This window comes from Mustela putorius, unplaced genomic scaffold (assembly GCF_011764305.1).
Source record: "Mustela putorius furo isolate JIRA1106 unplaced genomic scaffold, ASM1176430v1.1 tig00000145_pilon_pilon_pilon, whole genome shotgun sequence".
Lineage (NCBI taxonomy): Eukaryota > Metazoa > Chordata > Mammalia > Carnivora > Mustelidae > Mustela > Mustela putorius.
The window spans coordinates 22,895,364-22,911,474 of NW_025421294.1; the positions used below are offsets into that span (position 1 = coordinate 22,895,364).

Below are 16,111 nucleotides of genomic sequence, written 5' to 3' on the forward strand. Positions count from 1 at the left end.
ATATTGCAGAATGGTATTTCATTGTTTGGATATTCCATATCTTGTTTATCCATTCACTGGTTGAATATGCATGTGGATTATTTCCACTTTGGGGCTATTATGAATAATGTTGCTATGAACATTCATATTCATATCTTTGTACAAACGTGCTTTCATTTGTCCTGAGGACATACTCAGGAATGGAATTGCTGGGTCATACGATGAACGTATGTTTAACTTTATAAGAAACAACTGGGATGCCTGGGTGGCTCAGTCGTTAAGCATCTGCCTTCAGCTCAGGTCATGATCCCAGGGGTCCTGGTATTGAGCCCCCCATAGGGCTCCCTGCTCCGTGGGAAGCCTGCTTCTCTCTCTCCCACTCTCCCTGCTTGTGTTCAATGGGAAGCCAGCTTCTCTCTCTCCTACTCCCCCTGCTGAAAAAGAAAAAACTAAACTGTTTACTAAAGTGGTACCTTTTTACATGTCCACCTGCAAGGTATCAGGGTTCCAATTTTTCCATTTTCTCACCAACACTTGTTATTGCCTGTCTGAAGGATAACTGTTAAGGATAATTTTCTAAAATAAGTAAAGCCATCTCTCCTCACCCCAACCCCGACATATACCCAGGCAGGCAAAAGTGCCAGATTATCACAGCTGAGACCACAGAGCCTCAGCTGTCCTCTCCACTCTCAGGCTGCTCTGCAGTTCCCTGGGCCCAAAGAAGAGAGAGAGAAGCTGTAGTTACATTACCTCAGAACTGAGGTGCCTGGGTGGCTCAGTTGGTTAAGCATATGCCTTTGACTCTGCCTTTGGCTTAGGTCATGATCCCCAGGTCCTGGAATGGAGTCCTAAGTGGACTCCCTGCTCAGTAGAGAGTCTGCTTCTCCCTCTCCCTCTGCCTCTCCCCTGGCCTGTGTGCACACTCTCTCTCTCTCAAATAAATAAATCAAATCTTAAAAACAAAAAAGAAACAAAACAGAAAAATAAAACATTACCTCAGAACTGAGAGGTGGGAATTCAGAAGAGTAAGTTTTTTTGGACAACTAGTGAGTGAGTGGGGCCTGTGTTTCAGAAAACCCATCCAGGGAAGAGCCCACAGGAGACAGAGATAACGTGGACAGATAACTTTTCAGGAAAAGTATCCCAGGGCAGCCTCTCACACCATCTGAGCTTAGCCCCTTCCTCTGAGGTTGAAGTGCCTCATCAGTATGTAGCCCGCCCGTTACTGGGTACCTTAGAAAAGTATCACCAAGGACCCATGTACATTTGCCAACCTGAATAAGTCACAATAGTTTACCTCGCTTAGCCTTGGAATGTTTCGTTACCAGGAAGGTATAAACAAGTGGGAGGGAGTTTGAAATAGAGCAATAAAAATGATGAAGGGGCTGGCTCTGTTTACGTGAGGAAAAATTAGTATATGTGCTGCTGAAGCGAGCATGATGTGAGGAAAAATAAATGAAGCCGATCTCTTAAAAGGCTGGGCCCTAACTGTGTGAGTGTGGGGGAAGATGGGTGATTATCGTTTCTAACAAGAGGGAGGTGAATAAATGGGGACATGGTGGGAAAATAGGGCCCAGAATGGGGGGGGTGCCCTTTGGAGCATATGGGAACACATCCACAGGAAGACTTGTTCTCAAATGTTCATAGCAGCTTTATTTATAATAATCCCAAAGGAAACGAACCCCAACATCCATCCACAGGTGAAAGGGTGAACAAATTGTGCTATAGCCATAGAGTGAAATACCCCTCAGAAATAAAAAGGAGAAAAAAAAAAGAAAGAACCAGACCAAAAGGAGTACATATTGAAGTATTAAATTTATATGAAACTCCAGAAAGCAGAAAGTGCAAACTGATCCATACAGCAAGAAAAAGCAGATCAGTGGTTGCTGCAGGGACAGGAACGGAAGAAGGAAAGCAAAGGTGTACAAGGAAAGTTTGGGCAGGGACGGATATGTTTATTATCTTAATGTGGGTCACAGTTTTACCTGTGAACACATATATCAAGACTCATCAAATTGTACAGTTTATTCTGTATCAATTGCCCCTCTGTAAAGGTATAATAATAATAATAAACAACCCGAGCACTGAGGAGAATGGGCTGGAGAGATCTCCTGAAAAGAGAGATGAAATAGATTTTCTTGCAAATGAGGAGCCAGGCTGCTGATTGGACCTAAGAAAACTTCTCCAGTAAGCTTTGCCTCATAAGGCTTTCCTAGGTTCTGGTAATGGAAAAAAGAGATGGGAAGAAAAATCACTACAGTAGAGAGCTAAATTTACTATTTGGGTGCAAAAATCTTATTAGCACCTGGAGGCTTACGAGTAAAATGTTGAAACCTTATTTGCTCAACACCTGATCCTTTTAGACTTTGCCTCATTTCCCTTAGGACCACCGAGATATCACTCTGCTCAGTCTTCCCCTCTCAAACTACACCAAGTGTGGCTGAACCAAGGAAAAGAGCAGGAATGGGGAGAGAAGAGGACATTGCAGAAACTACCTCTGATCCTATAGTACCCATTCCTGACTCCATTTCTTCTGGGTTGGAGGTTCCAAGAAGGGGGAGGTAGAAAGAAGCACACCTTAGGGGCGTCTGGGTGGCTCAGTGGGTTGAGCTTCTGCCTTCGGCTCGGGTCGTGATCTCAGGGTCCTGGGATCGGCCCGCTTGGGGCTCTCTGCTCGGTGGGGAGCCTGCTTCCCCCTCTCCCTCTGCCTGCCTCTCTGCCTACTTGTGATCTGTGTCAAATAAATAAATAAAATCTTCGGAGGGAAATAAAAAAGAAGCACACCTTAAACCCAGCCTGACAACCAGGCTATGCTATGTCTTTCTGAGTGCTTAGAATCTTTCCAAAAAGATGAGGCTCAACATTCTTAAAATTCTAGAGAGAAGAGTATCTCTTAGGTACTAGGAAGAAGACTACCAAGGGTCCTTAAAACCTGCTTCTTCTTTTTCTTCAGAATCTAATCCTAGCTTTGGCTGGCTGGGTTTCCCTGCCCCCTTGGCTCTCCCACCCCACGTCCTCAGTCCTCCACGTCCCTGAGGCCCTGGACAATGCCCCCAGGTAACAGTCAATTGTTCAACACTATCTGGGTCCCTTCCTAAACCTCAGCCTTGATGATGATAGAGCTTTTATCAGCACGGCCCTATGCCCTTGGTTTTAGATTTCCCTCACAGGAACAGGAGTTAAAATGAACACTTTCCTTTTTTTTTTTTTTTTTAAATACTATAAGACCATAAAATGGGACAATTTTTGAGTCTTGCTCTATTTCAGCTGTGCAGAGAAACTTGAGTTTCTAGTGGCAGAATCCAAAGGAACCCTGGTGATAGGACTAATAAATACTAGCTAGCAATCTTGGCAGAATTTCTCAACAAGCTATCTACATCAGAATTTCTGGGTGTGGTTGTTAAAAAGACCAGTTCCAGGTCCCCATCCCAGACCTCAAGAATAAGATGCCCTAGGAAGGGGGCCTGGTAATCTGATTCTGATGCATCGTAATAATAACATAGAGATTTTCTGCTTTAGAGGAACAGAATCTTTTTGCCCCTTCTTTCATACTTTATTCTTGCCATGTTCTCCCTCCCCCTTGCAGCCCCTCCCCCACTGCCCGCCTTGGTAGTCTGTGGTGAGGAATTATTAAGAATGTGTAACAGGCACGGACTTGTGTTTCTGGGCCCAGAGTGAGATGGGAAGGGGTAGGTGGGGCTGGGAAAAGGTGTGTCAATACAAATATTGTCTCATCAGGACTGGCAATTTTGCCGGGATCTCACAGGGATGTGCCCTTAGCTATGGAAGGTGGTTTGGTTCCTCCTGTTCCAGGCTGAGGAGTCTGATATCATGGGAAAGGGCAGAGACCAACAGCGTTGGTAGTTGAAGGCTAGAAAAGAAAAGAAAGAATTGGGCTAATGCTAGGAGATTGCTGGAATTGCCCTGGCTCCAGAAGCATTTTCCATGGATAACCTGGAAGACCCTCAGTGGTAGGAGTGGAGCAGGTTAGACGTCAACCCCACACAAGGCCTGATAGCCATACTGGGTATAGAAGATACTTCCCTGTCCTTGACTGGGAGGATCAGACGTTGAGAGAGGAGCCAAGGCTTGGGAATTCCAGAACATCAAATCTATTTCACCCAAATGACCAATGGATGGTAATGTCAGAGCAATTCATTAAAGGCTCAAATCAGGGTTGAAGGTAGTGCTTGCATTCAATAGTCTATCCATTCACCCACCCAGGCAGTCACCAACACCCTCCCTGGCTCACAGACAAAGCAAGTCAATTGAACTGACTCCTACTTACCATTCCCAATTCAGTTTTTCCACTTTTCCTAAGCTTCTGAGCGGGTTGGATGTCCTTGTCCATCTCAGAGTCCTACACTTGTCCACATTATATAACATAACACTATGTTACAATATTTGGCTTATGTCTCTGTCTCCTCAACCAACAATCTGCATTGTTGTGACCAGCTCAAGGCCTCTCACAGAGCAGACAGATGCTAATAAGCCCCATGAATTGCTCCAGCCATGAGTATGCACCATCAGGGAGCTGGGGCTGGGGAACCCAGCACCTCAGGCCTCCTACACAATGGGGACAAACTTGGTCTGGATGGGAACCTTAAATACCAAGCCAACCTCCTGCCCACTCTGCCCTGTATTCCTGGAAGCTGCCAAGGATCACAGCTCCAGCTGGCACATAATGAGATTTCTTCCTGGAAGGATTCTTGGCTTGAGAACTGGCCCTCACCTCTTCTAGGCTTCTTTGACACCTTCAGGTTTCTGGGGCCATGGAAGATGGGAAGGAGAGGCTGAGTCAGCTCTAGCCTTGTTACTATTTCCCAAAGCTCTTGTGCCCATCCTTCATCTCTCCCAAATGTTTATAGCAGGGATTCCCAAGAACATGGCTTTCTCCAGCCCTGAGTAGAGAAGGAGGGGCAGGCCAGCCAAACATTTGGGGCTAAGAGAATAGCACGGCCCCTGGGCATTCCTGTTCCACTTCTGCCTCTGGCCTTCTTTAGCTTTAATTAACCCAGATAAGGCTGCAATCCACCCTGACTGAAGCCCAGTATCAAGAAGAGACCCAGACACAGTTCTCAAAGAATTCACTCAAGTGACACACAGCAGGCATGACTCTGAATGGGGGTGCCTGGTTGGCTCAGTCAGTAGAGCATGTGACTCTTGGATCTTCTGGCTATGAATTCAAGTCCCATATTTGGTACAGAGATTACTTAAAAATAAGATCTTAAAAAATAAATTTAAGGAGCACCTGGGTGGCTCAGTGGGTTAAGCCTCTGCCTTCAGCTCAGGTCATGGTGTCAGGGTCCTGGGATCGAGCCCCGCTTCGGGCTCTCTGCTCGGGGAGGAGCCTGCGTCTCCCTCTCTCTCTGCCTGCCTCTCTGCCTCCTTGTGGTCTCTCTGTCAAATAAATGAATAAAATTTAAAAAATAAATAAACTTTAAAAAAAAAAAAAAAGAATTTCCCTTTCTCAGTAAAAGCCCTTCAAAGCCTTCAATAAAGATGGAAAAAGTTGGGTCCTGTGGGCACAGTTGGCAAAGCGACTGACTGTCCATTTCAGCTTAGGTCCTGTTCTCCCATGGTGAGACAGAGCCCCAACTCAAACCCTGGCTCCAGCCCCATGTGGAGCCTCCCAGGGGGCTCTGCTTAAGACTCACCTTCCCTGGGGTGCCTGGGTGGCTCAGTCGTTAACCTGGGGCCCTGAGCCCGGCATTGTGGCATTGCATCCGGCTCCGCTCAGCGGGAAGCCTGCTTCTCCCTTTCTTATTACCCACCCCCCTTGAGCTTCCTCTCACTGAGTCTCTGTCAAATAAATAAATAAAATCTTAAAAACTCTTTCCCTGCCCCTCTCCCCACGTTCTCTCTTCTTCCTCGCTCAATAAATAAATTAAAAAAAAAAAAAGCAAAAGGGCCCCCACCCCAGCCCAGGAAACACGCACCCAACCGCAGCTATTTTATTTTCCTTTTAATTTTTCTGAAGGATATACACCACATATCCCATGGGCAATAAAGCGCATTCAATGTGTTTATAAGCCAGTCACTTTGTTTAAGCAAACACAAGTACAAAGTAAAATAAAACCACAAAATAATGAACTGCATGTTCATAACATACAAAAATCGCCACCTACTCAGTAGGTAACTACAACATTCCAACTCCTGAATATATTTATAAATTTACATCTTCAGTTAAAAAAATAGACTTTTGAGAGTTCAGATTTTGTTTTAGATTTTGTTTTCTTACATTCTGGAAGACCGAGGCTTAGCTCAGCCCTCTTTCTTATTTTGCTCCCAAAGCCTCCCCCGAATCATCACTCCCTGCCCCCCTTAAGGCTAGAGGTAAGCATATCCCTCACAATTGCACATGTCAGGCTGTCAGCAAGGCGCATCACACAAAAGGCACCAAGACGTGAAACTTTTTAAACCAAAAGGACGAAAAGGAAGGAACACTTTCAAAAAAAGGAAGAAAAACCAAACCATATTTTGTCACATGTGAGAGTACAGTCGGGCAATATTTACAAAAAGGTTAATGGAACGTCACTCTGACACATGCTCTGATTAATACCAAGGACTGCTGTTTCAAAAAAAGCTTCAAACTTAATCGTCACAGCATCATCACAAAATAAAGGATCACCGTTGGTTTGCTTGGCTTTTCTTCCCCCCGCCCCCCAAAGTGAGGACCTAACTCCAAATAATACAATAGAATATGCAAATTATCTTCACATCAAGAGTACCCCAAGAAAAACAAAATCCATGGCACAGACACTGTACAAGGATGCAGGGCTGGGCTCTGAGAGGCCCCAACCCCATTTTTGCCAACTTGATTTTCTAGCATTGAAGGGAGCAGGGGGGTCAGGCATACGATGGAGATGATACTGAAATGATATATCCAAAATCCATGCAAATCAAGTTCTTTGGATAGAGGTGAAGAACTTGGACATGGCTGTTTCAGGCAGCTGAAGTCAAAGGGCATAGGAATTGGGGAGGAAGGACAAGTGGGCAGAAAGGACTGCAGGCCAACAGACCTTCCACGCCAACCTTGGGGTGGAGTAGAGGGGGAGGATTTGGCTCTGAGAACCTCCGTTTCACTTAAGAGGAACCCCCTCCTGTGGCCATCTCCTCCTCCTGGCCATTAAGGTTAAGTCTCTTGTGTTTCTTTTTCTCCCCTTTCCCTTCTTTCCCCTTTCCCTTTAGCAAATTTCAATTGTCCTGGGAGAAAAGGTTGTTGTCATGTCCGAAAGCCCTGTGGAGGCGCTGAAGGAGTTGGTGACAGCTGAGGAAGGGAAGCTGCTGACTTGAGCCGGGAAAGCAGGGGGAACAGAGGAGTATGTGGTGGCCACTGAGGGTGAGGGGAAGCCGCTGTGCACAGGGGATGGGTAGGTTGAGGACCCAGGAGAGGAGTAGGAGGTGGGCACAGGGGATGGATATGAGGTGGTGGCTGGGGATGGGTAAGAGGTAGTAACTGGGGATGTGTAGGAGGTAGCCACCTGGGAGGGGTAAGAAGAGAGGGAGGTGGCGGCAGAAGAGGCCACAACACCTTTGTCTGCTTTTTTGTCCTTCTGCCTTAAGTGGATCTTGGTATGCCTCTTGCGTTCATCGCTCCTGGCAAACTTTCTCCCACAGATGTCGCAGGCGAAGGGCTTCTCGCCTGTGTGGGTGCGGATGTGGGTGGTGAGATGGTCACTGCGGCTAAAGTTGCGCATGCAGATGCGACACTGGAAGGGCTTCTGGCCGGTATGGATGCGAATGTGGCGGGTGAGCTCATCAGAGCGGGAGAAACGGCGGTCACAGGACTCCACCGGGCACGCATACGGGCGTTCATGAGGGGGTGTCTTGCTGGGCCGGTTGGGGTACTTGCGCATGCGGCTGGGTTTGATGAGTTGGGACTGGTAGGTGGTGTTGAGGGCCTTCAAGTCCTGGGAGCCCGACTGTGTGGCAAAGGCCTTGATGGTAGACAGTGGAGTGAGTGAAGGCTGCTGGGTACGGCTCTCCAGGCCCTGGAAGGGCTTCTGGTCTGGGGTGCCCAAGCCCAGGTCCCCCTGCTGTTGTGGAAACAGATAGTCAGGGATCATGGGGACTTGGAAGCCACCCTTGGCAGCGGGGTAGGCAGGAGGCGGGTACTGGAGCGCGGTGCCCGCAGAGCCGGGAAAGGCCTGGCTTTGTGGCTCAGGGAAGATGTCAGTGTTAGGTGTGGGGAACGTTGGTGCCGCTGAGTAAATGGGGCTGCTGTCACTGGACTGGACTGCACAACTCAGGGGTGGGCTCTGAGAGGCAGAGGAGGAGGAGGACGCTGCCGGAGATGGTGCTGAAGATGAGGTGGCCGGTGGGTTGGTCATGCTCACGAGGCCGCTGACCAGGCTGAAGAGGGGCTCAGGCCACAAGGTGTTGCCACTGTTGGGTGCAGGCTCCAGAGAGAAGCGGCCAGTATAAGTGATGGGGGGCAGCCGGGTGGTTTGGCTGGGGTAACTTGTCTCCACCAGAACCTTCTCGTTATTCAGAGAGATATCAGGAAAAGACTCTGGCAGAAGAGAGAGAAGGGGGAGGCCTGGTTACTGGAGAGCAATTACTGGAGGACGAGAAGGACCCGAGCTGCCAGGCAAGAGGTCGGGCTGGCTACCATTGACTCCTGAGCTGGTTAATAATTGATAGCAGCAGATTGCAATGTTCCTGGATCCGCTCCAGCGGCAGAGCCCATTTGAACAACAGCTGACGCAAATACGGAGAATCCCCCTCCACTGCAGCTCCCAGCGCTCCGCAGCGGCGGCTGCGCCACGGAGGGATTCCCGCCAGCACCCCTTCCGCCGCGGCTAGTGCGCGCCCCCTACCCCCAGCTGCCAGGACATCCCTGGGCACGGATCGCGGCCCTTCCTTGGGGACAGGCGGCTGGCAAAGCAAGCCTGTCTGGAGAAAGGGGGGCGCAGCTCTGCTTTTCAAAACAAGCCCTCCCCCCTCCACCCACCCACGCATCCCGAGCTCTCCATCCAAAACAGAAGCTAGCTCCTCTGCGCACCGCTAGGGACCAGGCGGGTGAGGGTGAGGGTGGATGTCCCCAGGCATCCCTCTAACACATGACCCTGAGGAAGGGAAGGGAAATCCCACTTGCATCCCTGAGGTCCAGAACACTGCTGCTGCGGTGAAGAGGGCGCTGCAAGGCGGTGGGGAAGGACTGCTCGCCAGGATGGTGGCGAAGGGGCTAATCCTCGGCGTAGGCCACCGCTTACCTGCGGTCAGGTGCTCGTAGGGCTGCTCGCCCGCCTCCCCCTGAGGGTTGAAGGCGCCGCTGCTGCTACCGCTGCTGCCGCCCCCTCCACCTCCACCGCCCCCGCTGCTGCTGCTGCTGCTGCTGTTACCGCCGCTGCCCTCCGAGGCCCCGGCGGCACCGAGGAACTGGGGAGCCCCGTTGCTCAGCAGCATCATCTCCTCCAGCTTGGGATAGTTGTCCATGGTGGGCGAGTGAGGAAAGGAGCCGAACGGGTCGGAGATCTGCAGCGGGGACATCAGCTGCATCTCGGCCTTGGCTGCGGCCATCCCGGACGGGCGGGCTGGAGAGCTGGTGTTGGGGCGGGCGGGCGCAGCCCGGAGCCGTGGCTGCGGGGGACACACTCTCGGGGGGCCTGGCCGGGTCACATGCGGGACGCGGGGGACACTGTGGCGAGAGCAGGTGGGGCCTCCAGGCTCGCCCTCGCCGCCGGCCGGTGTGGACGCTGCGCTGCTACCGAGGCTGGGGCAGGGGCAGGTCCTGCGGCGGCGGAAGCTGGCGGCGACGGTAGCTGGCGGCGGCGGCTCCCCAAGTTCTGCGCGCTGGGATCTCTCGCGACTCCCCGGATCCGCCTCTATTTGAAGGGTCTGGAACGCCACGGGCCAGCCTCCGTCGTGACGTACATGGCCATATATGGGAAGCAGGAAGCCCTAATATGGCAAGACCGGCCGGGAGGACCCGGAGTGACGTGAAGCCCCCTATCCCAGAGCTGTGGGCACCGCCGTCCAGCACTCTGGCCCCCGAGGCGACTCCCGCACCCTGGGCACCCAGGCCTCGAGAGAGCTTAGTACCCAAGCCTCAGCTGAGGACTCCCGGACCCAGGCTGCTCCGGAGTTCCCAGCGTTACCCCCGCCTCTTCCCTCCGCCTTCCTCCCTCCTCCCGGAGCCGGAAGTGGCCGGGCCATATCAGGCCGTTCCAAATAAGGTGCTGCCCAAATAAGGGTTGTTCCGGCGGGGGATCCTTCCTGCTCCTTATATGGCATTTCCGGGTCGTTGCTTGCTGCTCCCTGGCACCCTCCCACCTCCCTGGTTCCAAGCTGGGAGCCCGAACGTGCGCAAGAGCTGGGGACGCCCAGGTGGAGGTCTCGGGGCGCGTAGAGCTAGGCGCACCGCGGCTCAGGCGGCTCCCGGGCGAGGACTGGACTGGGGAAGCCCGGGCCAGGGGCGGGGGCGAGGGCGAGTCGGGCAAGGGTTCTGCCACCGTCATCCAGGGACCTCCCGCCCAGCTCTGGGACCGTGGGAGCCGGGCGGGAGCTAAGGGGAGGAGTGACTGGGCTGGCCGGGGCAGAGGCCGCCCAGGAGAGGCGGAGCGTTGACCCTCCGGCCTTGACCAATGATACTATGGCTTTCCAGATGTCTTTGGGGAAACTGAGGATAGGAAATAATCGCTAGATCATCCCCGACGTCCCTTTGCGTTGTGGTGGGCCACCTGCTTCTCAGGCAGGAGCTGGTGGTCCTTGTGGTGGCTGGAGACTTTCCCACATTTATCCAGAACAAATGTAGGTGGGGCGGGCAGTGCGGCAGTCTTAAAAGGGGGCTTCCCTATGGGCTGTCTGGAGACCCCTACGCTGGCATAGAGAGGACCTGCTTAGCGGCCTGGTGCTGCCCCCTGGAGGTCCCCTCTTCAGCTAGGTTCCCCGGGCCCCGGGCGGAGTGGGCTCTTCCGCCGCCTTCCTGCTCCCCCTCCCTGCTCCTGTGCTGGGCTCGGAGCCAGGGAGGGGGAGCCTTAGACGCAGTGAACACGAACTGAGCAGGCGCCGCAGCCTGGGCTCTCCCTGCAGTCCCTGGGGAGCCGCCACCGCCGAGGCGCCCAGACTCTGGGCGGGATAACACTCCCCTCCCGGAGCCAGGCTAAGGGCGGTGGTGGAGGGGGGCCGGGGGGGGGGAGTAGGCGGGAACGATTTCTGCAGGTCTCCTGGGAGCCGGACGTGAACGGGGAAGCCCTCTCGGTGCCATTACCACCCCCAGCATTCAAGTGCGCACCCCAAAGTAAATAGAGATTCCGAGAGAGGAAGGTTCTTGCTCTAGCTCTGAATCCAGGGGAGGTGCTGTTTTTCTGAATTTAAAAAGAAAGCAGAAAGTATGTATGTGAAAGGAGGGTGCTGAGGACACCGGGACAGAAGGGGGCGGGGCTGGGGTCTCTGAACCCAAACAGGTCGGAGTCAGGGGGTTTAATTGAAGGGGGTGCATAGCTCTCTGGGGCTTCATCCGCCTATATTTCTTAAACACACACACACACACACACACACACACACACACTCACTTTCTCTTAAAAATCTATTTAAGGAATCCCGCAATGAACCCTATCTCTGTGCTCTGGGGGGTTGGGGGACCCACTCCCACTCTCTACCCCTGTTTTTCATTAGGGGCATGAGTGATGCACCTCTCTGAGGCCTCCTGCTAGTCAGGATCAGATGGTCTTGTGTCTCAATGCCCATTTTGCCACTCCCTGGTGGGGTACCTTGGCCAGGCTTTTCAAATCTCTCTTCAACTGTAAAATGGAGCTTATGTTAATGATACCCACATGGAAGGATTGTTTGTGAAAAAACTGAAACTTACAGGGACTGAGTCTCTAAAGTCCCAAAGCACAGTGCCTGCCTTGCGGTTGCCATTCAATAAATAGTGGCTATTGTTATTTTCAGGGGCTTTTGACCCTTGGGGTCACCCACAATTCACCCACCCATCTTCAGCCTCTGAGCAAACTCCAGTGACCCTTTTCAGAAAAGTTGTACAGAGAGGGAGAAAGATTCCAATTCTAACACAGGGGACATTGTCCTGAAGAGCTAATCTGAATCTTGCTGCGGTAGAACATCATTTCCCAGAGCAGAATTTTTCAACCTTGCTGATATAACAGAGTCACCTGTGGAACTCTAAAAAAAAAAGAAAAAAGAAAAAAAATTTTTTTTTTTTAAAGATTTTACTTATTTATCAGAGAGTGAGGGAGAAAGCAAGCACAGGCAGACAGAGAGGCAGGCAGAGGCAGAGGGAGAAGCAGGCTCCCTGCTGAGCAAGGAGCCCGATATGTAGGACATGGGACTCGATCCCAGGACGCTGGGATCATGACCTGAGCCGAAGGCAGCTGCTTAACCAACTGAGCCACCCAGGCGTCCCAAGAAAAATGTTTTAACCTTAGAACAACTGAGTCACAATTTTTCTGAGCTTGTGAGTGCCAGAACTGAGTCAGTTCCTCATCCTAGAATCCTCCTTCTGTTCCTGGGCTGCTGTCCAGACCCCAAGAGCACATCTCCCAAACCCAGCCAGAGCAAAACAATTCCCCTATGATTCTAATGCGCAAGATGACCTACAGTATCTTCAGGTCCTTGATGAAGGTGACACTGGAAATCCTTATAGTCTGCATCTTTTTTTTTTTTTCAAAGATTTTATTTATTTATCAGAGAGAGAGATGGGGAGAGAGCGAGCATAGGCAGACAGAATGGCAGGCAGAGGCAGAGGGAGAAGCAGGCTCCCCGCTGAGCAAGGAGCCCGATGTGGGACTCGATCCCAGGACGCTGGGATCATGACCTGAGCCGAAGGCAGCTGCTTAACCAACTGAGCCACTCAGGCGTCCCTAGTCTGCATCTTTTATTTTGCATATGCAATAGCAATTCCCCCCCCCCTTTTTTTTTAAGATTTTATTTATTTATTTGACAGAGAGAGGGAGATCACAAGTAGGCAGCGCAGGCAGAGAGAGATGGGGGAGCAGGCTCCCTGCTGAGCAGAGAGCCTGATGTGGGGCTCCATCCTAGGACCCTGAGATCATGACCTGAGCTAAAGGCAGAGGCTTAACCCAATGAGCCACCCAAATGCCCCTAGCAATTCCCCTTTCTTTTCATAATAGCTCCTAGCTAGTAATTTCCTTTGGGAAACCAATCCAGTCTATGCGGTTGGAGGTAGATAACCCCACCCCAGATCTAGGAGTGGTTATGTCACCCATACCTAGCCATCCATCTAGGATGTTCCAGTGGTTGAGTCAGGATGGACACATGACCCAAACCAGGCCAGTGAGAAGCACCTCCAGGATTTTTTCTGGAACTCTTGAAAAAGTTCCCTCCCTAGTGGTACTAAGCCAATGGAAGGCAAGCCTGGAGGCCATCTTGCCATGAGGACTGGAAAGACTTACCTGAAAACAAAGCCAATGCAGAGGGAAACAGAAGGTATCTACAGGCAGAAAGTGAGTCTTTGATACAATCTGGACTTCTAAGTTATGCAGGCCAATGCATCCCTTTTTGATTTAATAAAATAGGCTCATTTCAGTTTCTGTTCCCACAACCCAGCAGTTTCTGATTAGTACACCCATCATCCACAACAACCATGAATTTTTCTGAAGACTCTATGGGCAAGGCCCGGGAAGGCCTACAGAAGCCCTGCCCCCTAAGGAACTTACACTTGGGTGGAAGGAAGACTGCATTCCATGTTGCAAGAGAATTAAGAATGGGAAGCCGTTAGCCACCAAATGTCAGTTATGCTGAAGAACACAGAAGATAAGAGGAGGGAAAGTTTCCAGGGAGAGGGGCAGAAATGACAAAGAGATCTTGGAGGAAAGAGAGCATGAGAAGGACAGAACTTTGTGGTGAGGAAGTGAGGCAGTTGCAGGTCAAGGTTGAGAGTCGGGTGGCCAGGACAGTCCTTGTGTGCTCTGTCTGGAAAAAATGGGCTGGGATAGAAAGGGTTCCAATTGGGAGATACAGTAGGGAGTAAGGTTGAGTAAAACATTCATTTTTTAAAAAACAGGTTAATTGGCCACTGCTCACATCTGAGGTAATGTTAAGTCTTAGGGATTCTGCAATGAAAAAGGCAGATGTAGTTTTACCCTCCTGGAAATTGCCATTCATTGGGTTACTTGTATCCAAGTTAAACAGCTACATAACTGAAAAGGATGATTTCAGATTATGGTAAGTATAACATACTGGAGAGGTGAGGGAAGACTTCTCAGAGGAGGTGACATTTATTCAGAGACATGAAGGATGACAGGAAACCAACTCTGCATAGAGGAGGGTGGAGGGGGAGGGTGTTCTAGGCAAAGGGGACCACTGGGCAAAGGCCTCAGGAGGGGAAAGGCCTTGATCAGTCCAGGACCTCCAGCTAAGGTGTGGGCTATGAGATGGGACAAACTGTATCCCCCCACCCTCATCTCCCTCATTCTGCCCTCTACAGCTCCTACAGAGGAGGAGGTGGCCTTCTCAGCCCTGCTCTGCCTTCAAGGTTGTGTGGCCCTGGGAAGACAGCTTCCACAGAAACAGTGAGAGGAGCTGGCTCAAAGCCCCTCCACACCCCCCAGACCTTAGCGACAGGGAAACCAGTGAAAAGAAGGGCGTGAGATGCTTCTCCCTGGATAGGGTTATGCTTCAGGCCTGCCTTCTCAGTGATAGGGCTGGAGGCATCTAGGTTATCCCCATTCTAGTATGGTCCGTCTTTTGGCCAATGGCACATTCCCATTTGCTCTGACTGGGGGCACTGAAAGGGGAGGAGACAGAGAAAAAAGACCCCTCCCAAGGAGCCAAATCTCATTTGGGGGTTTGAGTACCTAACTTGTGACCAACAACCCTTGAGGTCAACCAACCTGGAGCCTAAAGGGAAAGACTTTTAAGGAAGGTTGGGGGAAAGAAAGACTCAGAACCACTCCTGCAGCCTGGCCCAAGTATCTACAGGACTTAAAGAAGCATTAGGGGTGAGGCTGGGACTCACACCTGGCCCCCTGGGTGACTGGTGCCAGAAGTCCAGGGAAAGAGGAGATGCTTTCAGAGGGTGTGCAGGTTTGAGCTGCCCTCTACACTCTGACTTTTCTTGCAAACAAGAGGAGTAGGGGGCAGAGTCCGAGAGCAGGACGGAACTTGTCCATGGCAGCTGAGGCTCTAAGTGAAGGCCAGTGGGAACCATCATGTCTCAGAAACTTGAGCCATGGCTGAGCAGGCTGCCGCTCTCAGAGGAAAGCAAGCCCCTTTTTCCATTGCCACTTCCTCCTCCCCGGCCCCGGACTACGTCAGCACCCACATGTGCTGCTCAGTTCGTGGTTTGCCACGGTGGTGGCCCAGCCTCGGGCTCAGGAAGTGACTCTCCCTTCAGTTCTATATGGGGTGCCTGTCACTCTTTCCGATAGCTGATGGGTTCTGCCGGAAATATGGAGGGCCTGGCCTTCAGTAGGTTGGGGGGCAGCTCTGCTCCCACCCTGTGAAGGGTTGTGAAGGGCGAGGAAAAACCTGAAGAGGCCAGGTCTGGCAGTGCTGTGGGGGAAGGCCAAAGGTGAACTGACAGAAAAGAACACTTGAAGACATGAAGAAGGACCAGGGGAGATGAAAAATCACCCCAGAGTGTTCAGGTGTGAAGCCATCTCATGCGCTCCTATTATAGATGGGGAAATTGGGTGCCAGAGGAGAACCCCGAGTCCTAGGACAGGTGGAGAAGCACAAGTTCTGAGAAGGGCTGATATGGAGTGATGCTGAGGCCTAAGGCAGAGGGGGCCCCTGGCTCTGAAGAGGGGACCTGGCATGCTCCGATAGGATCCAGGAGCTGCAGGAAGAGACCGTGGAGGATTTGGCCAAGGTTGGGGGATCTGCCCAAGAGAGTTGGGGTTTGGGTTGCTGTCCTTAGAGTCTGCCTAAGGAATCACATGTCAGACATTGTCAGGTTGGGCCTGAAGGGGAGAACCCCGAGGTATAGTAATTTGGAGAGATGGCACAGAGAATCTGTTAAGGGCGGAGAGTGGGTGAACACGCTGGGTTCTCCGGGTCCTTTCCACCCCAGAGTTAATGAGCAGATGCTAGAAAAGGCTTCTGTCCTTGGACATCAGTCCCTTTACCCTGTGCTGTGTGGCCCCTGTCCCAGGCCTGGGGAGAGTGGGTGAACACGCTGGGTTCTCCGGGTCCTTTCCACCCCAGA

General features: G+C 51.5%; 1 protein-coding gene across 1 annotated transcript; it reads right to left on the reverse strand.

The window, feature by feature from the left end:
* Positions 1-5,929: 5,929 nt before the first annotated feature.
* Positions 5,930-9,797, reverse strand: EGR1 (early growth response 1). Its single transcript, XM_004744862.3, has 2 exons — positions 9,198-9,797; positions 5,930-8,494 (listed from the first exon to the last, which is right to left on the reverse strand). Exons 1-2 carry the CDS (start codon positions 9,502-9,504, stop codon positions 7,167-7,169), a joined length of 1,635 nt encoding a protein of 544 aa, XP_004744919.1. The 5' UTR covers positions 9,505-9,797; the 3' UTR covers positions 5,930-7,166.
* Positions 9,798-16,111: the final 6,314 nt, after the last annotated feature.

What these genes read in the sequence shown, in the direction of transcription:
- EGR1 (XM_004744862.3), bottom strand. Translation starts at nt 9,504, where the DNA reads ATGGCCGCAGCCAAGGCCGAGATGCAGCTGATGTCCCCGCTGCAGATC. An exon ending in CTACGAGCACCTGACCGCAG is followed by an intron (nt 8,495 to 9,197) that starts GTAAGCGGTGGC and finishes CTCTTCTGCCAG; the next exon opens with AGTCTTTTCCTGATATCTCT.